This window comes from Mustela nivalis, assembly GCF_964662115.1.
Source record: "Mustela nivalis genome assembly, chromosome: 13".
Classification (NCBI taxonomy): domain Eukaryota; kingdom Metazoa; phylum Chordata; class Mammalia; order Carnivora; family Mustelidae; genus Mustela; species Mustela nivalis.
Genome location: NC_139032.1, coordinates 5,204,751 through 5,232,214, shown reverse-complemented (window position 1 = coordinate 5,232,214; position 27,464 = coordinate 5,204,751). Strand labels below are relative to the sequence as shown.

Genomic DNA, 27,464 nt, shown 5'->3' with positions numbered 1-27,464 from the left:
TTCACTAGAGAACCCATCTTGCCTGTTTCTGTTTTTGAAAGTTACTTACTATCAATTTAATAACTTTAGTAGATACACTTCTTTTCAGATCATTTTTCCTTTCGGTTCTTTTCAGTTGATTTGTTGGGCTAATTAGGGCTCATGGCTTCTGTTGTTATCTTTTATACACGTTTAGAATTATTAAAAGATTTTCAGAGTACTCCATGATAAATTATTTTAAATTTGTTTTGTATATATTTTATGGGATACTAATAAAATATCTTTCCTTCCAGCCTAGTGTGTTAATTGTAACTTACAAGGAACCTGAAAAATCATCTTCTCAGTTCGGATCCTACAAACAAGCTGAATGGAGGCCAGATAGTACCATGATAGCTGTGTCAGTAAGTAGAGTTTTAAATTTTAATAGTGTTTTCTTGTGAAATCGTAACATTGCATCTGAACTTGATTATTTTAGCTGACTTCATTTCAGTCTTTCCCACCCATTAGCATTTATCTCTCCTGATAGGAATTGCTGTACGATTCTTCTGTTGCTATTCTTAATTATATCTTTTTGTGATTCTTCTGTTTCTTCCCATCCCCCAAATAGTGCCCTGTATCCTTTTCTCTTTATTCTTTTCATTTTCCTGTTTTGTCCTTGAAGTCTAATCCAAAATCATAAAGCTTTCACCTCTGTTCTCATGGGGATGCTTCCAAATTTATGTTTTAAGGCAGTCCTTAAGGATGTCTCACAAAAATGGTAGTAGTTATATTTCTTGTCACATTAAATTTTCATATCCCTTTGGATCTATTTCTGCATTTCTTCTCTGTTCCATTAATGTGCTTGGATCTGGTCAATTTTACCTTATCCATCTGCGTTTTGTCACTGTCATTTTTTGGACTGTCATCACCTAATTTGAATAGCAGTCATATATATTAATTTTTATTGAGCATCTAGTATGTAAGTACTATTATAATCACTACAAGTGGATCATTGCATTTAAATTTTATTTATTTATTTATTTATTTATTTTTAAAGGTTTTTTTTTTTTTTTTAAGATTTTATTTATTTATTTGTCATAGAGAGAGACGTGAGAGCAAGCACAGGCAGACAGAGTGGCAGGCAGAGGCAGAGGGAGAAGCAGGCTCCCTGACGAGCAAGGAGCCCGATGCGGGACTCGATCCCAGGACGCTGGGATCATGACCTGGGCCGAAGGCAGCGGCTCAACAAACTGAGCCACCCAGGCGTCCCGCATTTAAATTTTAAATTGACACCTGAAATCCATACCGTTGTCTTTCATAATATATGAAATTATATTAAAAGCTGAGGAAATAAGTTTTATTCAAAGTTATACAGCTGGTGTATATTGGAAAGAAGGGATTAAATTAGGTATTTAGATTCCATTTACTGTAAAGGTATAACTTCTAGTATGCTTTGCTTTATTGTGCATTGACGTTACTGCATATTTTATAAATTGAAGGTTTGGTAATTTTGGAAATTCTCACAATATTTCAAGACTTCATTATTGTTATAATTGTTATAGTCATTTGTGATCCGTGATCTTTGATGTTACTATTGAAATTGTTTTAGCGTGCCACAAACAGTGCCCACAAAGATAGCAAACTTAATCGATGAATCTTGTGACGGTGTGTGCTGTGACTGTTCTACTGTTCTACTGATCCACTGTTTCCCTGTCTTTCTCCGTGGGTCTCCCAGTCTCCTAAAAAACAATTATATGGAAATCAGGTCAGTTAATAACCCCACAATGGCCTGTAAGTGTTGAACTGGAAGGAGGAGCTGCAGGCCTCTCGCTGTCCCCCGAAGGCTAGACGTGACCAAAGCTTGGGGAGGGAGGCATGTTGAAAGCTGAGGCCTCTGATGCCGGTTAGCCAAGTTGTGAATCGAAGGAAAAGCTCCTAAAGGAAATTGAAAGTCCTACCTCAGTGAACACACGAACGATAGGAAAGTGAAACAGCTTTATTGCTGCTACAGAGAAGCTTCAGTGGAGAAGAGGTCCAGCCAGCCACGACATTCTCCTCAGCCAAAGCGGAAGGCCCTGACTCCCTCCGGTTCCGTGCAGGCAGAGAGAGGGCAGGAAGCTGCAGGAACGAAGCCTGACACGAGCAGAGATCCGGGCTTGAGGTTTCAGGAAGGAGGCCGCGTCCGGGACCCGAAAGCGCAAGGCGAAGCAGCACGCGCTGCCGTGGGAGCTGCAGCAAGTGACCAGGAGATCCGGGTGATCCGGAAGATCGAGATCGTTCCCGAAGGCGGCCGCACTGACCAGCAGATTTTCAGGGTGACACGAAAGCCTCCCATGGGAAGAACGTGCCATCAAGGACTTTCCCGGCTAGACAGGAGGAGTCAGTGCTGCCTTGACAGCTTCCACGGACAGGCTGATCGTCTGGTCGGGGCCAGTGCGACAGGTGACTTTTAACGTGTGGCAGGTGCTGATTTATCACGTCTCCAGTCCTAGGGCCTTAGGAATTACGGCAAGTCTCCTGTGCCTGTGCTCTGTGAATGGAGCAGCAGAACCTAGAGGACAGGACACCTGTTCACAGCATGGTGTACTGCATATTTAGCCCATTGTTGAGACCCGCCTAAGGAAAAAAAGAAAAAAGATATCATCACTTAGCGACTGTGCACCTGATGGCCCCAGAGTTCTGATGGAGTCGGACAGCGAGCTTTACGTTGTTTTCATGTCTGCTAACACAGCAACTGTTCCGCAGCCCGTGGATCAAGGAGTCATTTCAACTGGAAATGAGTCTTTTTTAATTTTTTTAATTAATTATGTTCATTTTTTATTGGAGTATAACAGAGTGGTCTCCTAGTTTCAGGTGCGCAGGGGTGCAGTATCATGATTCAGCAGTGGTTACTGGGCGCCCATCAGGATAAGTGTGCTCTTGGTCCCCCGCATCGCTCCCCATCCCCCCTCCCCTTCCGGCAACCCCCTCTGCCTGCCCCTCTGGCAACCACCGGTTGGCTCTCTGTGCTTAGGAGTCTTTGTCTCTGTTTTATTTCTTACTCAAGTCTTCTTCCTTAAGGAGTACCTTTCGCAGGACTCTACCTGCTGTACGTAGCGATTCCTCGGACGGATCTGGGCAAGGTCAGTTGAAAACCTTCTGGGAAAGATTCACCGTCCTAGATGCGCGGGAGAGCATTCATGGTTCATGGGGAGCGATCATCATGTCCGCGTTACCAGGAGTTTGGAAGAAGTAGATTCCAGTGTTCATGGAGGACTTTGAGGGGCTCAGGACTTCAGAGGAAGAGGTCACTGCAGGAGTGGTGGAGGTAGCAAGAGAGCCAGCGTCAGAAGTGGAGCCGGAGGACGGGACGGACCCGCTGCCGAGTCCGGATACAGCGTGGACGGATGAAGAGCTGCTGCTGACGAGCGAGCAGAGAAAGTGGTTTGTGGAGGTGGGATCTGCTCCCGGGGGAGGTGCCGCGAAGACTGTTGAAATGACAACAGAGGGTTTAGAATATCGCATCCGCTTAGTGCATAGAGCAGCACGTGGGTTTGGGAGGTTTGTTTGACCCCACAATTGTGAGAGTTTTGTGGGTAAAAGCTATCAGACAGCATTGCAGGCTGCCCAGAAAGTTTCATGAAGGGAAGAGTCAGTCGATGCAGCAAACTTCATTGTTGTTTGAAGAAGTGGCCTCAGCCACCCTGACCTTCAGCAACTGCCACCCTGTTCAGTCAGCAGCCATGACCGGCAAAAAGATTTTGAGTTGCAGAAAGCTCAGATGATAGCGTTTTGCTAGCAATCACGTATTTTTTAATTAAGGTATTACGTTGTATTTTTATTTTTATTTTTATTATTTTTAAAGATTTTATTTATTTGACAGACAGAGACCACAAGTAGGCAGAGAGGCAGGCAGAGAGAGAGGGAGAAGCAGGCTCTCTGTTGAGCAGAGACCGGGGCGGGACTCAATCCCAGGACCCCGGGATCATGACCTGAGCCGAAGGCAGAGGCTTTAACCCACTGAGCCACCCGGGCACCCCAATTACGTTGTATTTTTAAACATAATGCTCTTGCATACCGAAAAATCAACAGTATAGTATAAATATAACTTGTATATGCGCTGGAATTCCTAATTTGTTTATTGTGAAATTCACTTTACTGACTTGTTCTGGAACTGAAGCCACAGCATCTCAGAGGTATGCCTGTCTTCTTAACTTCTACGTTAACTTACCTCTCTGCTTTCTGTCCTTTTTTTAGTCTATGCTATATAGTGCTGACCAGGTTAATCATCAGAAAATGGTCCACATTATCAAAATATAGAGGAGTTCCTCAGTTCTGCAGACTTCCAGCTACCTACCAGTCTACACTCCTGCCTGTTTTTGTAAGGATAATGGATTAAAAATAGTTCAGCATATTTAAATTATTAAGAAAAAGTCAAAGAGAAATATTTTTGACATCTGAAAATTATGAATTTTATTAAATGTTTTTTAATTTGGAGTGTAATTAATATACAGTGTTAATTATTTTCAGGTTAAAAAATTATTCAGTAATTCTGTACATTTCTCAGTGCTCATCAAGATAAGTGTACTCTTGGGACGCCTGGTGGCTCATTGGGTTAATAGGCCTCTGCCTTCAGCTCAGGTCAGGGTCCTGGGATTGAGTCCAACATCAGGCTGTCTGCTCAGCAGGGAACCTGCTTCCCCTTCTCTCTGCCTGCCTCTCTGCCTACTTGTGATTTCTGTCTGTCAAATAAATAAAATCTTTGGGGAAAAAAAAAATAAGTGTACTTTTAATTCCCTTTATATATTTCACCCATCCTCCCCACACAACTCTTCTGCAGCAGTCACCAGTTTGTTCTCTCTTGTATTTTAGAGTCTGGTTTTTTTTTTCCTCTTGTTTCTTAAATTCTACAAATGAGTGCAAAACATATGGTATGTGTCTTTTTCTAACTTTCTTAGCATTCTACTGTCCAGGTCCATCCATGTCGTTGTTGATGGCAAGATTTCAGTCATTTTTATGGCTGAGTAATATTCCATTGCATATATATGTACCTCACTTCTTTTTCCTTTCATCTGGGGATGGATTCTTGGGTTGTTTCGTAATTTGTCTGTTATAAATAATGCTTCAGTAAACATGGGAGTGCGTATATTTTTTCAAGTAAGTGATATTTACCCAAAGAATATTTGGGTATTTACCAAATATTTTCATATTCTTTGGGTAAATACCCAATAGTGGAATTATTGGAACAGATGGGATTTCTATTTTTAATTTTTTAAGGAGCCTCCATATTACTTTCCACAGTAGTTGCTACAATTTGCATTCCCACCAGAAGTGCATGATGGTTCCTTTTCTCTATGTCTTCACTAACAGTTACTTCTTGTGTTTTTGTTTGTTTTGTCTGTTGGAGGCTCAGGTGGCACATGACTGTTCATAAAATTACTTCAGAGGTAGGAGCTCTTGTGTTTTTGGTTCTAGCTATTCTGACAGTAATAAGGTGATATCTCCTTGTGGTTTTGATTTGCATTTTCCTGATGATGAGTGATGTTGACCATCTAGTCATGTGCCTGTTGGCCATCTGTATGTCTTCTTGGGAAATAACATCTGTGCAGGTCCTCTGCCCATTTTTAATTGGATTATTTGAGGGTTTTTTGGTTGTTGAGTTGTGTAAGTTTATATATTTTGGGTACTAATCCCTTATCAGATACATCATTTGCAAATACCTTATCCCATTTAGTAGGTGACTTTTGTGTTTTGCTAGTTTCCTACCCTGTGCGAAAAGCTTTGTATTTTGGTTTCGTCTCTATAGTTTGTTTGCTTTTGTTTGCCTTGTCAGAGGAGACAATCTAGACAAATGATTCTTTAGCCAAACTCAACTGAATTACTGCCTGTGTTTTCCTCTAGGGATTTTATGATCAGGTCTCACATTTAGGTCTGTAATCCTTTCTGGGTTTAGTTTTGTGTGTGGTGTAAGAAGGTGGTTCAGTTTCATTCTTTTGAATGTCACTGTCCAGTTTTCCCAGCATTATTTGCTGAAGAGAGACTGTCTTTTCTCTATTGTATGTTCTTACCTTCTTTTTAAAAAGTGAATTGACCATGTAATTGTTGGTTTATTTCTGGGCTCTTTATTCTGTTATATTGATCTATGTGTCTTTGTGCCAGTACCATGCTATTTTGATTACGACAGCTTCATTGTATATGTTGTAGTCTGGAATTGTGATTACCTACAGTTTTGTTCCTCTTTTTCAAGGTTGCTTTGGCTATTTGGGTTCTTTTGCAGTTTCATACAAATTGTGCCTTTTTTTTTTCCTAGCTCTGTGAAAAAAAGTTGTTAATATTTTGATAAATACTGCATTAAATCTGTAGATTGCTTTAGGTAGCATGGACATTTTAACAATATTGGTTCTTCCAGTCCATGAGCATGGAATATCTTTCCATTTGTTTGTGTCACCTTCAGTTTCTTTCATCGGTGTTTTATAGTTTTCAGAGTCTTAAGTCTTACCTCGGTTAATTTTATTCTTAGGTATTTTATTCTTTTTAGTGTAATTGTAAATGGGATTATTTTCTACATTTCTTTTTCTGCTACTTCATTATTAATTATAGAAACGAACAAAATTTCTTTTTTTTTTTTTTAAGATTTTATTTATTTATTTGACAGAGAACACAAGTAGCAGATAGGCAGGCAGAGAGAGAGAGAGAGAGAGAGAGAGAGAAGCAGGCTCTGCACTGAGCAGAGAGCCTGATGCGGGGCTCGATCCCAGGGTGCTGGGATCATGACCTGGGCCGAAGGCAGAGGCTTTAACCCGCTGAGCCATCCAGGCGCCCCAGAAACGAACAAAATTTTTATATATTAATTTAGTATCATGACTTTACTGAATTCGTTTATCAGTTCTAGTAGTACTTTGGTAGGTGGAGTCTTGAGGATTTTCTATATGTAGTATCATGTTATCTGCGAATAGTGAAAGTTTTACCTTACTAATTTGATTTTTTTCTTTTCTTTTTGGTCTAATTGGTGTGGCTAGATCTTTGACTACTATGTTGAATAAAAATGGTGAGAATGGACATTTTTGTCTTATTATGTTGAGGTATTTTTACTCTAAAATTTCTTTGAGAGTTTTTATCCTAGATGAAAGTGATGCTTTTGTCAGATGCTTTCTCTGCATCTATTGAAATGATCATATGACTTTTATCCTTTGTCTTGTTAATGTGATGTATCATGTTGATTTTGAGCTTACTGAACTACCTTTACTTCCCTGGAATAAATCCCACTTGATTGTGGTGAGGTTTTTTTTTTTTTTTTTTAATGTACTGTTGTATTCTGTTTGCCAATACTTTGTTGTGGATTTTTCACCTGTGTTCATCAGAGATAGTGGTTTTTAATTTTCTTTCTTTGTAATATCTTTGTCTGGTTTTTGTATTAGGGTAATGCTGGCCTCATGGAATAAATTTGGGTAATGCTGGCCTCATAGAGTACTTGGGAAGCTTTTTTTGTTTCTCTTCTGTTTTGGGGGGAATAGTTTGAAAAGAATAGGTATTAACTCTAACTGTTCGGTAGAGTTTACCAGAGAAGCTTTATGGACTTTTGTTTGCTGGGAGTTTCTTAATTACTGGTTCAGTTTCTTTGCTGGTAATTGATCTGTTCAAATCTTCTATTTTGTCCTGCTTTCATTTTGAAGATTAATATATTTCTAGGTATGTATCCATTTCTTCTAGGTCATTCACTTTGTGGGCCTGTAATTTTTTATAATATTCTCCTGAAATCCTTTGTATTTCTGTGGTGTCTGTTAATTCTCCTCCTTCATCTGATATTAGTTACTTGAGTTCTTTCTCTCTTGTTTTGATGAGTCTGGCTAAAGGTTTATCAATTTTGTTTATCTTTTCAGTGAACCGGCTCCTGGTTTCATTGACCTATTGTACAGGTGTGTGTGCATGTGGGGGGGTCTGTGTATGTATTTTTGCTCTAGTCTTTATTATTTATTTTCTTCTACTGGCTTTGGGTTTTCTTTGTTCTTTTCCTCTCTCCTCTACCTTTAAGGTTAGTTGAAGGATTTTCTTGTTTTTTGAGGTAGGGTTGTGTTGCTATAATCTTTCCTCTTAGAATTTTGCCACATCCCAAAGATTTTAGGCTCTTTATCTTTAGTTTTCCTTGTTTCCATGTAGGTTTTCATTTTTTGTTTGATTTCTTCATTGACCCATTCAATGTATAGTAACATATTATTTATTCTCCTTGTTTTTTGTTCTTTCCAGATTTTTACTTGTGATTGATTTCTAGTTCCATTCCCTTATGTTCAGAAAAGATGCATGATATGATTTCAGTCTTTTTAAAAATTTATTGAGATTTGTTTTGTGTCCTAATGTGTAATCTGTTTTGGGGAGGTATACCACATGTGTATGAAAATAATGTGTAATCTATTGGTTTTGGATAGAACATCCTGAGTATTTTTTTAGGTCCATATGGTCCAGTGTGTTATTGAGAGCCATTGTTTCCTTGTTCACTTGTCTGGTTGACCTGTCTGTTGATGCAAGTGGGGTGTTAAAGTCTTCTGCTGTTACTATATTACTGTTGATTTCTTTCTTTATGTCTGCTGCTAGTTGATTTATGTATTTTGGAGCTCGCACATTGAGTGCATAAATAGTTAAAATTGTTGCATGCTCCTGTTGGATTGTTCCTGTATCATTTTGTAGTGTCCTTTGTTTCTTGTTACAGTCTTAAATTCTAAATTCTTTTCATTTATCTTTGCATGTAAATGTTTTCCATCCCTTCCCTTTGAATATGCATGTGTCTTTAGGTCTGAAGTAAGTGTTAGGCAGCATAAAGATGGCCCTTACTTTTTTATCCATTCAGTCAACCAATATCTTTTGACTAGAACATTAATCCATTTACATTTAAGGTAATTATCATTAGATATGTACTTAATGGCATTTGTTACTTGTTTAATGGTTGTTTTTGTAATTGTCTGTTTTTCCCTTGCTCTCATATCTTGTGGTTGGATGTCCTTTAGCAATATGCTTTTATTCCATTCACTTTTTTAAAAAAAGATTTTATTTATTTATTTGACACAGAGAGAGCACAAGTAGGCAGAGTAGTGGATAGAGGGAGAGGGAGAAGCAGGCTCCCTGCTGAGCAGAGAGCCCAATGTGGGTTTGGATCCCAGGACCCTGGGATCATGACCTGAGCCGAAGGCTGCCACTTAGCCCACTGAGCCACTCAGGCGCCCCTTCATTCACTTTTTGTGTGTCTGTTACAGGTTTTTGATTTGTGGTTACCATTAGGTTCATATATAGCATCTTATGCAGATGACAGTTAAGTTTGAACCCATTCTAAAAGCACTGAATTTTTACTTCTGTGCATGTTTTATGTGATTACATACTTCATACCATTTTATTTTGTATATTCCATGACTGAATTTTATGGGTATAATTGATACTACTGATTTTGTGCTTTAATTGCTGCACAGGTTTTTTTTTTTAAGTGATTAATCTATGTTTATATTTACCTGTGGAATTTCATAACTTTCTTACTGCTGATTATTGCCTTCTCACTCAAAAAATTCTCTTTACTATTTCTTGTGAAGCTGACTTAATGGTGATTAACCCCTGTAACTTTTGTTTGTTTGGGAAACTCTGTCCTGTTCTGAATGATGACCTTTCTGGGTAGATACTCGCAGTTCCACATTTTATTCTTTTCAGGACTTAGATCATGGCCCTCTCTTCTAGCCAGCGGTTTCTGCTGAAAAACCAGAGAGATTTTTAGCTATTACTTATTTAGATAAATTTTCTGCCCCTTTTTCTCTCTCTACTCTTTCTGGGATCCTTATAAATTGCACGCTGATATGCTTGATGATGTTGCTGGTTTACCTGTACAGATTTTCACTTTTTATTGTTCTTTTACTTTTTGCTGCTCAGCTGCGTTGCTTTCCATTATTCTGGACTCCAGGTCACTTATGGGTTCTTCTGCCTCCTCTAATCTACTGTTCATTCCCTCTAAGGTATTTTTTTCCAGTAAGCCCTCTAGGGTATTTTAAAATTTATTGCAGTATTCCCAGCTCACTGAAATTAATAGAAAAATTTGAATATTTGAAGAATATCTTCATAAAAATAAAAAATGAAAATGAAGGTACAACCAAAGTAAGTTTAGCTGGTTTTTAATGCATTGAGAAATGTTACAGTACTGCTCATTTTATTTGAATAGTCAGTGTAGAGTGTGAAATGACTGAGAATTACTCCCTGTGAAAAACCCATATGGGAGAACTTCAGGTGAAAAGATTTTAAAGAAGTTGAGAAAACACTAATCAGTACAACCTGAAGTAGAGTCCACTATGGTATGTTTTAACTGATAGTGACAAAAATACACGCGGATCAGAAAAAGGCTTAGTTGGACAGCTTACACAGCTAGTCCACGTGGAGGTGTTGAATGCCCATGGCCATTTTAAGTTGCTAAAAATTGAAGCTGGAGATCCTGACCTGCCCAGTTCCATGGATGTCTGATGACTTAGCAATCAGAGGTAAAGATTTATTGTGATTTTTTTTTTTTTTTTAGACATTGGGGCTGATTTTGAAATTTTTTGAGAGGAATCACTCATCAGACACTCACTTAATCACCAGACACTGACTAATCTGGCAGGTAACTTTTGCTGCAAACTTGGTAATGCTTCCACCTGAATTCAGTCAGAGCTACAAGTCAGTGCTTATATGTGAGATTCACATCTGAGATTTATATTTATACATCAAGTCATTTTGGTGACAACTACTATTGTTTGAATCATAGGAAATGTCAGGCTGCTTTTTTATTTCCCCTGCTGTCAAAAATTAAAAACTAAGGTATGTATTTCCAACAAAAATTAGCAGTAGATATATTTTCTGAGCTTGTACCCAGGCCCAATAGCATATTTCAGAACTTGATGCAATTGGAAAGAAGATGTCCATATTTCATAATCCATTTAATTGTGCAAATGAGGAGTGTTTTCACTCAGTCTTCATTTGGAAGTGATTAATCTACCACGTAAAGTCATGTTAAAAAGCAAACATCAGGAGAAGAATATAGTAGACTTGCATACTTACCTACCAGTTGATGACTATATTAAGTTAAAATCATTTGCTCAGGGATTCGTATCAGTATTTGGCACTACTTATGAGAAAAAAACTTCGAATAGAATATGTAAGCTCTCATTCTAGTCCAGTAATTAATAGAAGAAACTTTACAGTCAGTTTTGATGAGGGGGAGCACTGACTTTAAACCCCAGTTAAGCAAGAATTTTATCCCTATAAAAAGAATTTCATTCTTTTTAGTGGATTTGTATTACAAAGAAAATTTGTGCTCTGTTTTCATTACCATTATATTTAGATTTTTTTAAAGGTAAAATTTATGAGAACTTGTTTTCTCTCTGTATTATTCTCTTTTGTTTTTCTATATATATTATGCTTTGATATCTTGAGGCCTTGGGGACCCTGGAGGGATAGCCTTTCCCAAGGCCAGGCAATTTCTAGAGATAGTAAAAGACTCACCTATTACTGCGCTTTTGATATGCACACCAAACAATACATAGCCTCTACCCCCAGACATCATCCTTACCGAGCTCTTACACTATGGCCACTGTTCCCTCTGCCCTCATTACCCGTGGGCCAGGAACAGGTAACTAGAGACAGTCCCTATGTCCTAGTAAAGAGAAAATTAGTCTTGTTGGCTTTCTTTTTAGAGCAGAAATAACTTCACATTAATTTATCAACCTTTTACACTGTACTAAATATTAAGAAAACAAAGAAGGTAGAAGAAATTATTCCTTCCTTCAATTTGTAGAGATAAAATGCATATACAGAAGAAAAGATAAAGCCTTCTATTTTTTTGGCTATCGAGAATCCATTTTTTATTTGGCATAGTTATTGTTTATAGTCTTTTTTTTTCCCTTAAGATTTTATTTTTAAGTAATCTCTGCACCCAGTGTGCGGCTCGAACTCACAACCGCAAGATCAAGAGTTGCATGCTCGACTGACTGAACCACCCATGCGCTCCTGTTTAGAGTCTTTATCTACAACTTTGTGGAGATGTGGCAATGAATGTAATTTTAACTTGCGGTTTATATTAAATATACTGAGAAAATGCTGACCTGGTCCAAGTGATTTATCATCTCTATTTGTATAATTTAAGACATGAATTTGTTTTAGCTCATGAATTTTTAAATACATAAAAGATCGTTAAGTGGAGTTGATGAAGAATAAACTTTATTTTTTAGAGTATTTTTAGGTTCACAGCAAAACTGAGGGGAAGGCATAGAGATTTTCTTGGTATCTCCTCCCCCAGCACCCCTCCCCACCCCCTATTATCCACATCCCCCACCAGAATAGTACTTCGTTACTACGGAGGAACCTGCCTTCCACACACCATTATCACCTGGAGTCCCTAGTATCCATTATGGTACACTTTTGGTGTTGTACATTCTGTGGGTTTGGACAAATATAATGGCATGCCCACCAGTGTATATACAGAGTAGTTTCACTGCTTGAAAAATCCTCTGCTCTACCTGTGATCCCTTTTTCTGTAACCTTTGCAGGTACTGATCTTTCTCATTCTTTTCCTAATTTTGCCTTTTCCCACATGTCCTGTGTTTGGAATCATACAGTGTGTAGCCTTTTCAGATTGGCTTCTTTCACTTGGCAATATGCGTTTAAGGCTCCTCTATGTCTTCATGGCGTGGTAGCTCATTTCTTTTTAGCACTGTATATATTCTTGTTTGGGTACACCGCAGTGTTTTTATCCATTCACTTACTGAAGAACATCTTGGTTGCATCCAAATTTTGGCAGTTATGAATAAAGCAGCTGTAAACATCTACTTGCAGGTTTTTGTGTGGATACACGTTTTCAACGCCTTTGGGTAAATACCGAGGAGTGTGTTTGCTGGTTTGTATGGTAAGACTATGTGTAGTTTTGAAAGGTACTGCCAAACTGGCCTGTGTTGGTAGCCTTACCATTTTGTACTCCTGTCTGCAATGAGTGAGAGTCCCTGTTGTTCCACATCTTTAACAGTATTTGGTGTTGTTAATGTTTTGGATTTTGGCTGTTGTGATAGGCATATGGTGATATTTCATTCCTTAAATTTGCTTTTTCCTGATTAACTTTATGATGTGGAGCATCTTTTCATAAAACGCTTATCTGCCATCTGTGCATTTTGATGAGGTGTCTGTGAAGGTGTTTGGCCTAGTTTTTAATTGAGTAGTTTTCATTTTCTTGAACTTTCTGAGTTCTTTATTTTGGATCCTCGTCCATTCTCACATATGTCTTTGTTAAGTACTTTCTTCCACTTCGTGGCTTGTCTTTGTATTCTTTTGACTGATTTTGGTAGAGAACACATTTTTAACTTTAAATGAAGTCCAGTTTATCTTTTCTTTCTTTGGTATCATGCCTTTGGTGTTATATCTAAACGTTTGGTGTTGTATCTAAACCCAAGTTCACCTAGATTTTCTGTTATCTTCTAGGAGTTTTATAGTTTTAAGAATTGGATTTTTTGGAAGTTTTAATTTTTATTTTTAAATTTTAAATTATTTAAAAAAATTTATTTGTGTGGAGAGAGAGAGAGAGAGAGAGAGCAGGTGTGCCCAAGCAGGGGGAGTGGCAGGCAGAGGGAAAAGCAGGCTCCCCACTGAGCAGGGAACCCAGTGCAGGACCCTGGGATCATGACCTGAGCTGAAGGCGAACACTTAACCAACTGAACCATCCAGGCATCCCTAAAGTTTTAATTTTTAAGTTATAATGTTAATATATCTTTGATGAAGAAAACCTGAGAAACACAAGAAAAAAATCACCAATAATTCCAACAGTCACAGATAATCATTAATTTTTATTTATATCCATATATCTTTTTATGAATATTTGGAGATACTTATTTAATAGCAATTAGAATATGAAAACTGTTGAAGTCTATTTATCTTTAAATACAAAGTGATGTTACTGTAAGTGCTAATGTCACTTATTAATAGGGAGCATATTTGATAAATCTAAGTCCCACATATAGAGGATTATCTAAAACATTCTTTATGAAAAGCAATCATATAGTTTTGTAATCTGCTTTTTTGACATACTGTATCATGAACATTGTCTCACTTCAACATTTTTCTGTAACTTGATTTGGACTGCATACCATCATAACTTACAGAGGAGTGGATTTTAAAGTTGATGAATAGGTATAAGATTTTTCATAATTTACACCGAAATTATGAAATTTACACATTACACATTACTCTGTAATTTGATTTTTTTTCCACTTAGTATATTATGACTGTTCTTCCATGTTAGCATATTACACTTCTAACTTAATAATTTTATAATTTGTATAATATTTCACAGTGTGGAAGTTTCTTATTTACTCTTCTTTTTTTGATGGACTTTTGGCAACTACAAGCAGTGATATAATAAACATTATTATACATATGTCCTTTTTGTGTTGGTACATTTATTTCTTTAGGGCAATTTACCCTATGTAGTAGTAGTAGTCAAAGGATACATCTTTATTTTTCTTAATTAATGTTGCCGAGTTATTTTTCAGCAAAATTATATCCGCTCCAGAGTTATTCCTAAGTTTTTATAAGATTCCTGTTTTCCTGCTTTTATGTCTAAAATGGATGAAAAACGGTCTTGTCATTTTAATTCTATTTGTTTCATTGCTGGTGAGGTTTCACCATCTCTTGATGTATGAATTAGCTCTTTGCAGTTTTGTTTCTGCAGATTGCCTGTGTTTATCCATTTTTTTAACCTAGAATATTCCATGTTAGTTTGATGTTCTTTTCACTGTAGCTCCAGGTTCCAAGAGTGTTTTCTGCATATGGTAGGCATTCATACATAAATTAAGTAAATACTATCTGAGCATTCCATTCTTTAAGCACAGTAAAGGATATTCTGTCTAGCTGTAGGATTCTTAGATTTGAGATTCTTTTTTTCTGGTCATAAGGTATTGTTCCAGTATCTTCCGGTTTCTAGTGTTACTGGTGAGAAGTCTAGTGATAATCTTTTCTCCTTCCTTGGTAGGCAACCGCGTCATCTTTTTCTCTGTATGATTTTTCTCTTTTTGATTAAAATTCAGTTGTTTTTGCTTATTATCTGTAGATACATATCCTTTCATATTACACTGTCTCCTTCTGTCCCCCTCCCCTCCACCTTCCTATTAAACTTGAATCTCAGATGTAGTGAGAGAGTTTTCTTCTCTTATTCTCTAATCAATTTGAGTTTGTTCTTCATGTGTCTTATTTCCAGTGGTGATTTTTTCTCTTTGTTTTGTGTCATGTAATTGTTTCTCTTTGATCTTCAGGAGTAAAATCTTTGGCTCCCATAAAGGGTTATTCTTTATCACTTATTCTTTGTATTTGTCTGATTTTCCTAGTAGGAAATGTTTAGTTCTGAAAAGTCTTGTTTATGTTCTCATAGTACCTCCTGAGAACCCTCAATTTTTTCTCCATAGTTTGCTTCCATTCTTCTCATTTGTGTGGCCCATTAGTAGGATCCATCTATTTTAGCTGTTTCATTTGTTAACAGAGCTTCCAGTATAAATGGAACTTAACTTTCTTGTGTTCCATCAGCCACCCATAGGGGTCAGGCTTTCATGTGGGTCTCTCTGACAGTGCAGACCCCCAGATGTTGGCTAAAATGACAGCTTGCAGAGGTAGACAAGCTCCTAAAGTCTTGTTCTCTCTCAAGGGTTATTATTAGTCTCCTCTACTGTCTGGTGGTGTGTGTGTAGGCGGGGTGGGTGGGGGGAAGCTAATGGCTTTTTCAGACCAGGAGGTGTGGCAGTGGTTCAGTTCACCATTGCAGCCTCTACCCTAAGCCTCCTGAAGTCATCAGGGTTATGTGGACAGCCTGTGTCCATGTCCAGGATCAGGCACATTCAGCCTTGGGGGGAGTAACCATGGGATTCTGCATTTTACGTTCCTTAGAGAACTTTGAAATCCCAGATCTTTGCTGAGTGCCTCAAGGAGTAAAGAATAGCAAAGGCTTCCCTCTGCCTAGTCCCTTAGCATGTATTCTCTCCCACAAGAACTCAAGAGATCTTGGTGACCTGGTTACCTTCAGACTCATCCAGCACACACTTTGGCAACTATACTCTGAGAGAAGGAAGAGTGATTAAGAATGTGGGCTCAGGGACGCCTGGGTGGCTCAGTTGGTTAAGCAGCTGCCTTCGGCTCAGGTCATGATCCCAGGGTCCTGGGATCGAGTCCCACATCGGGCTCCTTGCTCGGCGGGGAGCCTGCTTCTCCCTCTGCCTCTGCCTGCCTCTTTGTCTGCCTGTGCTCGCTTGCTCTCTCTCCCTCTGTCTCTTACAAATAAATAAATAAAATCTTAAAAAAAAAAAAAAAAAAAGAATGTGGGCTCAGTCTGTCTTAACAGGATCCAGAAGTTAAAGTAAGCCATTTCTATTGTCCAACTTTTTGTTTGCCTCTGTCTACAAAAGAGATTATTTTTAACTTTCCAAAGAGATTATTTTAAATTTTCTTTTCTTCTTCTTCTCCCCCTCCTCCTCCTCTTTCTTTTTAAAGAGAGAAAGGTGAGTGAGCTGGGGGGAAGAGGGACAGAGAGAGAGAGAGAGAATCTCAGGCAGGCTCCACACTGGGCCACCCAGGTGCCCCTTAATTTTCATTTCTTACAATGTAATGTAGGCTAAAACAGATGGAGAAATTCTCATCAATCATATGGTAGAAAGGCCACTGATAGTTTTGTAATCTGTCCAGTAAGACAGGCACTCTTCTTTGTAAATAATCATTTGTACTAAAAGATAATCTATCAAGGTGAATTTGGGAATAATATTTGGGGCACATGGATGACTTAGTCAGTCAGTTAAGTGTCTGACTCTTGATTTTAGCTCAGGTCATGATCTTGGGGTTGTGGGATTGAGCCCCGGCCTCAGGCTCCACGCTCAACGGAGAGCCTGTTTGAGATTCTTTTCCTCTCCCTCTGTGCTCTCTCTAGAATAAATGAAAATAAAAAAGTTAATTGTATACAACCATGGAATGGGTATCGGGTAAGTGAACTTTCCAGGTAACCAAACTTTGATTGGATTCTGAAGCTTTACTGATTTTGATGGTCCTTCTCCTCAAATGTATTACACATTTTCTTAGCCTCTTACGTGAAATACGTTGATTACAAATTAACTACTGAAGATTCAGAGTTACGGTAGCAAATTTTGGGGGTGTCTAGTATGTTCTAGGCTCTATTTAAATGCCTTATGTGTATTAAAATTAATTCTTCATAACAGTTTTCTAAAGTAGATTATTTTTGCCCATCATATAGCTGAGCTAAGAAAGGTAAAGTAACATGCCCAAGATCACAGAGATACCATGTACCTAAGAGCATATGTCTGATAATGGAATTCTAAGCCATGCAGCCTTGTTCTAGAGGTCCAAAGTCTTAATTCTGCTTTACTGCCTTTCATTATTAGCCTGGTTATTTATTCCTACTAGCTCTTGCGGAATGAAGCTGAACCTACAAGGTACTTTGAAACTTGCTTTCACAAAATGCTATTGATAGAATGTGTAAGGAAGGATACCCAGTTGCGTGACCATGTACCTCTGCCAATTAAGTAAGGGCCAGAGCAGCCACACTGGGTACTTCCCTTACTGTCTGACCTTCCCCACTCAAGTATTGTCACTGTGTGCTCTCACTTGTCAGTTAATACAAGATTCAATTTCTGTATCACCAACAGAACCATAGTCACTTCCTTATCAACTGGTACCTTAAAAAGAAATCTCACTGTTTTTTAATGGGGTGTGGGAGAGAAAATCTTTTACCATTTTAAGAATTGGTATGTATGTTTTTGGGGAGAGTGTTTTCTCTGAATTTCAGAAATAAAATATCATTTTTGTAGACATGATTCCAAGCTATAATTATCCCTAAAATTTTCCTCAATTTTAGATAGTAGATGGCCAGGCACAGGGAGCGTTAAAGTTACTTTTAATTACTGTCTCATTTTTGGACTCTGACACATAGTAGTCCAGCATCTTTAGTCATATGTTCTTAGTGTTTTATAGCAGGAAAAAACACTGGAGTCCTTTGATGGTGCACTCACATCCGATCGCCGGTGTGGGGCTGAGTCCTGTCTCCAGTTTGCTGCTATGCTCTTCCGTTCTTCTCACTGCCATAACCTCAGTGCGGGTCTTTTTATATCTTACCTAGGTTGCCTACAGCTAAAAACTTTTAGCTCTTTTTTTCTCCACTCAGAGTGCATCTTAATTATGTACACTGATTTCTAAATCAGAGCTCTTCCTTTTATTTTCAAACCTTTCAGTGGCTTTCTGTTGCATTCAAAGTGTGTTCCAAACACGTGGCCTGGTTCTCGGGACCTCCTGGGTTCTGGCCCCAACCTGCCCTTCCAAGTCTATTTTCTCCTGCAACCTTGACTGTTCCCCTCACACCTAGCTAAATGGAAGGATAGCAACTTGAAAGTGAGTGTAACATGAATCAGAATGTAACTTACTTGTGAATAAGGGAAAGACAGTTTAATTCAGAATTCCTGTTGTTGTTGCATTTTTTTTCTCTCTCTCTCCCAGCATGTGAATGTATTGAGTCCCCAAATCACAGCTGAAAGCAAGTCTTCTGACAGAGTGGGATAGAGCAAGGTGCGGAGGAGCCCAGGCCTGCACACAGTCCCTATTCATCTCTTTTTTTTTCCCTTTCATTTTTAGAATGTTTTAGAAGTGATTACTGTGCAGTTCTCCTGAATCTCTCTGAATTTTGTTTTCATTTCCATAACTTGATGTTCTTAGTCTTTCTTTAAATTCTGCTGTTCCGTAGAATTATTATTATTCATATGTACTATTTATTGAACCATTATCTCAAATCTTGGTTTAAAGCAACCATTTGTTTACTCGTATTCTGTGACATGCTTTGGGTTTGGTCAGGTTCTCCTGGTCTCACCTGTAGTCCCCTGGTGCTTAATGATCCAAGTGGTTTCAGTCCTCCTCTGACAATCAGCGGGAGAGAGCAAAAGCTGCTATAAGTACCATCACTTTCATTTCTTTTTTCCAGATCGGCTATATTGAGGTATAGTTTATACAGTAAATACATGTTTTAAGTGTACAAGTGGATAACATTTGAAACCATGACTACAATCAGGATAGTTTCCTTGTTCCTTTAACCCCCCCCCCCCCCCCCCCGCACCGTGACCCACCTCCCTTCAACCACTCATTTCCTTTCTGTCACTACAGATTAGTATTCTGTCTTACTGATGTACTGCAACTGGTTTGACCTTTCATCTCTTGCTGGGCTTTGAGTTTTCAGTTTTTGGCTGTTCCAAGCAAACCGCTTATGAGCATTTACATACATGCAAATATTTATGTGGACATATATTTCCTTTTATGGTCTGTTAGTACCCAAGAGTGAAATCACTGAATCATGAGATAAGTGAATGTTTACTTTCGAAGGAAATGCCAAGCTTTTTTCTGAAGTAGCCGTGTCTTTTTGTGTTCTTTGTGGCAGCACGTGAGATCTCTCTTTCCCCTTTGCCAACATATGGTACGGTAGGACTTTTTAATTTTAGCTGTTCTAATGGGTGTATAGTTGTATCTCATTAAAGAGTTAATTTTTATTTCTCTAATGAAAAATGACTTTGAACATCTTTTTGTTTATTTCCCTTGTATGTCTTTTGTGGTAAAACATGTGTTCAGATCATTTGCTCATTTTATTGATTGGATTCTTTGCTTTCTTATTGTCAGAGTCCTAGAGTTCTTAATCTGTTTTGGGTATAAGTCCTGTATTACATATGTACTTTATAAAAAATTTCTTTTTTTTTTTTTTTTTTTTAAATTTTATTTATTTATTTGAAAGACGGAGATCACAAGTAGGCAGAGAGGCAGGCAGAGAGAGAGAGAGAGGGAAGCAGGCTTCCTGCGGAGCAGGGAGCCCGATGCGGGGCTCGATCCCAGGACCCTGAGATCATGACCCGAGCCAAAGGCAGCAGCCCAAACCCACTGAGCCACCCAGGCGCCCCAAAAATTTCTTTTTTTTTTATAAAAAATTTCTCTTAATAGGTGTCTTGTCTTTTCATTCTCCTAGCATTGTTTTTTGAATGATTAATTTTGATGAAGTTCAGTTCATTGATTTTTTAATTTTATGCTTCATATTTTTATATCCTTTTATAGATGTATAATATATATGTGTGTATATGTATATACATATACATATAAACCCACATACACAAATATATATTTTTAGGATTTATTTATTTTTAGAGAGGGACAGTGCAGGGAGGGGCAGAGGGAGAGAAGAGAATACCAAGCAGAGTCCTGCTGAGTACAAGGCCCGAAGTGGGGCTTGGTCCCATGACCCTGAGATAGGACCTAAGCTGAAATTGACTCACTTAACCAACTAAGCTGCCCATCTTGTAGAGATTTTACTGTTTAGGTTAGGTTTTTATATTTAGGTCTGTGATATATTTTGAGGTAATGCTGTACATGTTGCAAGGTATGGATCCAAGTTCTATTTGTTTAAAAGGTTATTGCCTCTACACTAAATTTCTTTGCATCTTTGTCAAAAACAGTTGTTCACATATATCTATGTTTTTGTCTATAATTGCTTTTATGATGTGTTTATTTGCCTGTCTTTGTTAATACAGCATCATTTTGATTAGCTTTGTAATTTGAAATCATAGTGTTAGTTTTCCAAATACTTTGTTTTCAAAATTCCTTTCACTGTTGTAGGATGCTTTATTTCCATATGAATTTTAGAATAACCTTGTTGGTTTCTTTAAACGAGGGGTTTTTTGTTTGTTTTTAAGATTTTATTCATTCCAGAGAGGGAGGGAGAGTAGAGGGACGAGCAGAGGAACAGGGACAATCAGGCTATGCGCTGAGCATGGGGCCTGACACAGGGCTTAATCCCAGGACCCTGAGATCATGACCTGAGTGAAACCAGGGGTTGGACACTTAACTGACGGAGCCATTCAGGTGCCCTAACCTTGTCAATTTTGGGGAAAGTGCCTGCTGAGATTTTGATTGAGATTGCATTGAATCTGTGGATCTGTTTGGGGAGAGTTACCATGTTAGCAGTATTGAACCTTTTGACCTATAACAAGAGAAATCTCTTGATTTATTTAGATACTTTTAACTTGTGTTTTATTATCAGTGTACAGCTACTTCATATCTTTTGCTAGATTTCTTCCTAAGTAGTTGCTATTTTTGATCCTGTTGAACACAACATGTTAATTTTCTGGTTGTTCTTTATGTATGTAGAAATGCACTGGATTTTTCTGTATTGATCTTATGTATCACAGTCAATGCTAAACTCACTCTGGTACAGTTTTGTAGGGTGCATCAGATTTTCTGAATAGATAACAATGGCAAAGGAGAGTTTTCATTTTTCCTTCCTAACTTAGATACCTTTTATTTCTTTTTCATGCCTGACTTTACCAGTTACATTGTCCAGTACAATGTTGAGCAGAAGAAAAGCATTCGATGTTTCACTGTTAAGGATGAGGATGTTCTAGGTGTTATGCAGATCCCCTTCATCAGGTCGTGGAAGTTTTTCCTTTCTTGCTAATTTGCTGACAGTTTTTAATTAGGAATGCTTTATAGGAAGTTTAATTCTTTTTTTGAATTTATTGAGACTATCATATGGTTTTTCTTTTTTGGCTTATTAATGTGAAATAACATTTTATTGATTTTTTTTAATGTTAAACCAACCCTGCATTTCTGAATAAACCCCTTTTACTTATGATGTATTTTCCTGATAATATATTGTTAAATTTTATGTGCTGAAATTTTGTTTAGAAGTTTTACATCTATGTTAATAAGAGATGCTGATCTGTAGTTTTTCTTATGTCTCTGGCTTTGGTTTGAGGGTAATACTGAACTCATAAAATGACATAGGAAGTGCCCTTTCCTCTTTGGTTTTCTAGAAGAGTTTGTGTCAATTTGGTATTTCTTTCTTAAATATTTGGTAGAATTCACCAAATTCCATCTGAGCATATAGTTTTCTTGTGGAAAGGATTTTAGTTGAAATTTTAAGTTTCTTGAATAGACATTCATTAGGTCTATAAGGTTACTTGCATTGGCAGTTTCTGTCTTTCAAGAAATTTGTCCTTTTCATTCAAGTTGTAAACTTTTTGTTATGGCTATTCCCTATACTCCCTCTTTATTCTTTTAATAACTCTAGAATCCATAGTGATGTCACCTCTCTCATTTCTGATAGTGCTTTTTAATGGGGTGTGGGAGAGAAAATCTTTTACCTCCCACGCCAGGCCAATATGAGTAGAGGTGTATCAGTTTTAATGATCTCATTAAAAAAAAAAACAACAACAACCTGGAATTGGGTTTCATTGATTTTATTTTTGTTTTGTATTTCATTGATGTCCACTTTGACCTTGGTATTTCCTCTTTTTAGTTTATTCGCTTTGGGTTTCATTTGCTCATCTATTTCTCGTTTAAGGTAAAAGCTAATGTCACTGATCTGGGATTTTTCGTTTTGTCTAATACAGCTCTTTAAGGCTTTAAAATTACCCCTCAAGTGCTGCCGTAGCAATATCCCACAAGTTTTAGCATACTGTATTTTTTCAATTTCCTTTTGATGTCTTCTTTGATCATGAATTATTTTAAAGCATATTATTTAGTTTTAAAATATTTGAGTTTTCCAGAAATCTGTTATTGATTTTTAGTTTAATTCTGCTGGGGTCAGGGAACATAAATTGTACCCATTTTATTTTTACATATGGCAAAACCACAACATACATGTTCAAATAGTCAGTTAGCTTTTAAAGAAGTTTAACTGAAACAAATGAAATTTGGATTAAATTTACTACAATTGCTTTTTCTAACGTCTACCTCTACCATTGGGGGCTCTTTTTATATGTATATTAGGCCACATGAAGTTGTCCCACAACTCACTAGTGCTCTTTCAGCTTTTGGGGGGGGGGTGTTCATTTGGAAAATCTTTATTGTCACGCTTTTATGACCAGTGGATTTTTCTTTTGCAGCATTTAAGCTGCCATTAGTCACATCTGCTGTATTTTTAATCTCTTATTTTAGTTTTACTCTCTTAAAAATGGTTTAGGTTTTCTTTATTTCCTAAACTTTTAAACATGGGGAATACGGTTATAACAGTTTTGATACCCCTTTGTTTAGTTCTAACATTTAATTGAGTTTGGGATCATTCTTGATGTGACTGGTTTTTCTCCTCATTGTGTCTCGTGTCTTCCTGCTTATCTGCATATGTGGTAATGTTTGGATGCCAGACCTTGTTATTTTACTTTGTTGTCTGATGGATATTTTTGTGGTCCTATAAATCTTGAGTTTTGTTCTGGTATGAAGTGACGATTACTCGGATGATGTCAGGGATGTTCATGTCTTAAGCTTTGTAATATGGGTTTAGAAGAGCACTCAGTGAAGCTAATTATTCCCCACTACTGAGGTCAGACCTTTCTAAGATGACCACAGGAATACCTGAGGACTACTTTTCTGAGCATTCTTACTAATTCCCTGTGAATTGTGAGGGCTGCCGTCTGACTGTGGGCCAGCACTGTTGGCAGCACTGTCCGAGCGCTGTTCTCTTCACTGATCCTTTTGGTTTGGCTTCTCTCCCGACTGGAGTCGCTTCCGCACATGCCTGTGTATGGTACTCTCGGGCTTTTTTCTGTGTGCAGCTCTCTCCTCTCTGGTACTTTTTGTATGAATTGTAGCTGCCTTATTCCTCTTGGGCCCTCAACTTCGTCTCAAGTTAGGGAGTCTGCCAGGCTCCGCTTTAGTTCCCCGTTTCAGTGCTGAGACCTGGAAACTTTCCCAAGGGAGTAAGCGGGGCAATTACAGAACTCCATCGCGCCTCCTCTCTCAGGGGTCCCTGGCCTCCTGGCTTCGCGTTGCTGTTTGGAAAACCATTGTTTCGGGTTTTATGCAGGTTTCTGTTTTGTTTTGTTTTTTTAGATGGGAGCATAAATTGGCTTCACCTTCATCCATCATCTTAGTTGAAAACAGAAGCTGCTCCCCCCGCTTTTAAATTAGTACTCTGGTATAAAAGTATTGTAGTAAGTATTAGAAATTATCATTCTGTTGAGTACTCATGTCAAAAGATTCATCACTTATTTTTGAGTTGTGTGTTGTTTATAGCTGTTTTTATCATTTCCCTTTGAAATATATTCATGTGTGTGAATGTACAGAATCTAAAATACTGTATACAGAAGTGGTACGTAATTGTCTTCATGGTAGGATTTGTGTGATTAATTTTATGTATTTGAATATGTATAATAAATGAAGCTAAAAACACTAAACACCATTTACAAACCAGTGTAAAGAATTAAATAGTGGGGTGGCTGGGTGGCTCGGTGGGTTAATAAGCCTCTGCTTTCGGCTCAGATCATGATCTCAGGGTCCTGGGATCAAGCCCCGCATTGGGCTCTCTGCTCAGCAGGGAGCCTGCTTTTCCCCCCTTCTCTCTGCCTGCCTGTGATCTCCTCTGTCAAATAAATAAAATTTAAAAAAAAAAAATAGTGCTAATCTGTTATTTCAGCCTTATTTGAAGCCTAACATGACAGTCTGTTGGGATAAAAGATGCATCTCTAAATCATCAAATCCTTGTCTATTAATTATTATAGAAATCTTTGGGATGCATCACTCAGGTCGTTGAGCCCAGATGCATGAATCTCCTCTTCTTCATGATAAAAGTAGCATGTCCTAAGGAAGAAATGCACAATGACTTGAATTCTGAAGTATGTGGTGAATTCATGTCCAGTGGAATCCTTGATTGGATAATGGTAGAGGAAGGTACTGGGATTGCTTCCTACAGGTGAAGCATTAGCTTTATGTAACAGTTGATTTGCATCAGGACACAGCTGGATTTAAATTCTTCTTGTTTATAGAAAATTGCTTTTATATGATGTATGTCATGCATCAATCATAAAATAATTTTTAAAATACATTTAATTTTGAGTAGCAAGGAGAAACTTCCAAAATGTCCAACAAAGCAAAATACAAACAAGCAGTTAATAATAATGCCATCCAGGGAAATAGAACTCAAAACCATAATGAGATACCACTTCATATTAGTCAGAATGGCTAAAATTGACAAGTCAGGAAACGACAGATGTTGGTGAGGATGCGGAGAATGGGGAACCCCCCTCCTACACTGTTGGTGGCAATACAAGCTGGTGCAGCCACTCTGGAAAACAGCATGGAGGTTCCTCAAAAAGTTGAAAATAGAGCTACCCTAATGCCCCAGTAATTGCACTACTGGGTATTTACCCCAAAGACACAAATGTAGTGAACCAAAGGGGCATGTGCACCCAAATGTTTATAGCAGCAATGTGCACAATAGCCAAACTATGGAAAGAGCCTAGATATCTATCACCAGATGAATGGATAAAGAAGTTGTGGTACATATATGCAGTGGAATATTATGCAGCCATCAAAAAAGAAATCTTGCCATTTGCAATGACATGGAGGGAACTAGAGGGTATTGTGCTAAGCGAAATAAGTCAGAGAAAGACAGTTGACATATGATCTCACTGATATATGGAATTTGAGGAACAAGGCAGAAGGTCATAGGGGAAGAGAGGAAAAAATGAAGAAGAAACCAGAGAGGGAGACAAACCATAAAAAATTCTTAATCTCAGGAAACAAGCCTGAGGATTGCTGAAGTGGAGGGGCTTGTGAGGGGTGGGGTGGCTAGGTGATGGACATTGGGGAAGGTATGTGCTATGGTGAGTGCTGTGAATTGTGTAAGACTGATGAATCACATACCCGAAACAAATAATACCCCTGAAACAAATAATACATTTTATGTTAATAATAATGATGATGATGATGATGACAATGATAAATAATATCATTTCACCTACAGATTTCAAACTCTTCTTTTTAAACTGTTGAATTTCCCTGATGGCTAATGATGATGAACATTTTTTCATGTGTCTGCTAGCCATTTGTATGTCTCCATTGGAGAAGTGTCTGATCATATCTTCTGCCCATTTTTTGACATGATTATCTGTTTTTTGGATGTTGAGTTTGAGACGTTCTTTATAGATCTTGGATATCAGCCCTTTGTCTGTAGTGTTATTTGCGAATATCATCTCCCATTCTGTGGGTCGTCTCTTTATTTTGTACTGTTTCCTTTGCTGTGTAGAAGCTTTTTATCTTGATGAAGTCCAAAAAGGTCATTTTCGCTTTTGCTTCCTTGGCCTTTGGAGATGTATTTTGAAAGAAGTTGCTGTGGCTGATGTTGAAGAGGTTGCTGCCGATGTTCTCCATATTGAGAATACCACCTTTTACCATTTAGAATGGCCAAGATTAACAAGGCAGGAAACAACAAGTTTTGGAGAGAATGTGCAAAAGGGGAACCCTCTTACACTGCTGGTGGGAATGCAAGTTGGAGCAGCAACTTTGGAAAAGTTGCTGAGATTCCTCAAAAAATTAAAAATAGAGCTATCTTATGACCCGGCAATTGCACTACTGGGTATTTACCCCAAAGATACAGGTGTAGTGAAGAGAAGGGCCATATGTATCCCAGTGTTCATAGCAGCAATGGCCACAATAGCTAAACTGTGGAGAAAGCCAAAATGCCCTTCAACAGACAAATGGATAGAGCAGATGTGGTCCATATATACAATGGAATATTACTCAGCCATAAGAAAGGATGAATGCCCAACTGTTGAATCAGCATGGATCTAGAGGAGATTATGCTGAGTGAACTGTGTCAGGCAGAGAAAGTCAGTTATCATATGGTTTAACGTACTTATGGAGCATAAGGAATAACTTGGAGGACATTAGGAGGAGGAAAGGAAAACTGAATTGGGGGATATCGGGGGTGGGTGTGGGTGGGAGACAAACCATGAGAGACTATGGAGTCTGAGGAACAAACTGAGGGTTTTCAGAGGGGGGTGAGCTTGGTGGGAGATATTAAGGAGGGCACATATTTCATGGAACACGGGTGTTGTACGTAAACAATGAATCCTGGAACACTGCATCAAAAACGAATGATGTGAACACCTGGGTGGCTCAGTCGTTAAGTATCTGCCTTCAGCTCAGGTCAGATCCCAGGGTCCTGGGTTCCAGCCCCACATTTGGCTCCCTTCTCCGCGGGAAACCTGCTTTTCCCTCTCCCACTCCCCTGCTGTGTTCCTGCTCTCACTATCTATCAAATAAATAAAATCTTACAAAAACAACAGGGGTGCCTGGGTGGCTCAGTGGGTTAAAGCCTCTGCCTTCGGCTCAGGTCATGATCTCAGGGTCCTGGGATTGAGCCCTGCATGGGGCTGTCTGCTCAGCAGGGAGTCTGTCCCCCCCACCCGCCTGCCTTTCTGCCTACTTGTGATCTCTGTCTGTCAAATAAATAAAATCTTTAAAAAAACAAAAAAACTAGTGTATATTTTATGGTGACTAACATAATAATAAAAAAATAAACTGGAATTATCTGAGGTAGTTTGCATGGTTTTTCAAATCTCTGTTTGCAATTTGCAGTTGAAAAAAAAAGAAGCTTCTCTGACTGAATATTCATCCCTCTCTGAATCATTAATGCATTATTAATATCCCTTAAAATTGTTTCGGGAAAGTTCTTTTTTTGCTAAGTGGTG

At 38.2% G+C, this 27,464-nt stretch overlaps 1 protein-coding gene across 7 annotated transcripts in view; it reads left to right on the top strand.

The window, feature by feature from the left end:
- Positions 1-27,464, top strand: part of RIC1 (RIC1 homolog, RAB6A GEF complex partner 1) — a 142,625-nt gene that overhangs the window by 33,956 nt on the left and 81,205 nt on the right. For all 7 annotated transcript variants that reach the window (XM_082694269.1, XM_082694268.1, XM_082694267.1 and 4 more), the window contains exon 2: positions 273-380. Coding sequence is in view for 4 of the 7 variants with exons in the window: in XM_082694266.1 (XP_082550392.1) it covers positions 273-380 (108 nt within the window). In the remaining 3 variants the exon portion in view is untranslated. The remainder of the gene's footprint in view (positions 1-272; positions 381-27,464) is intronic.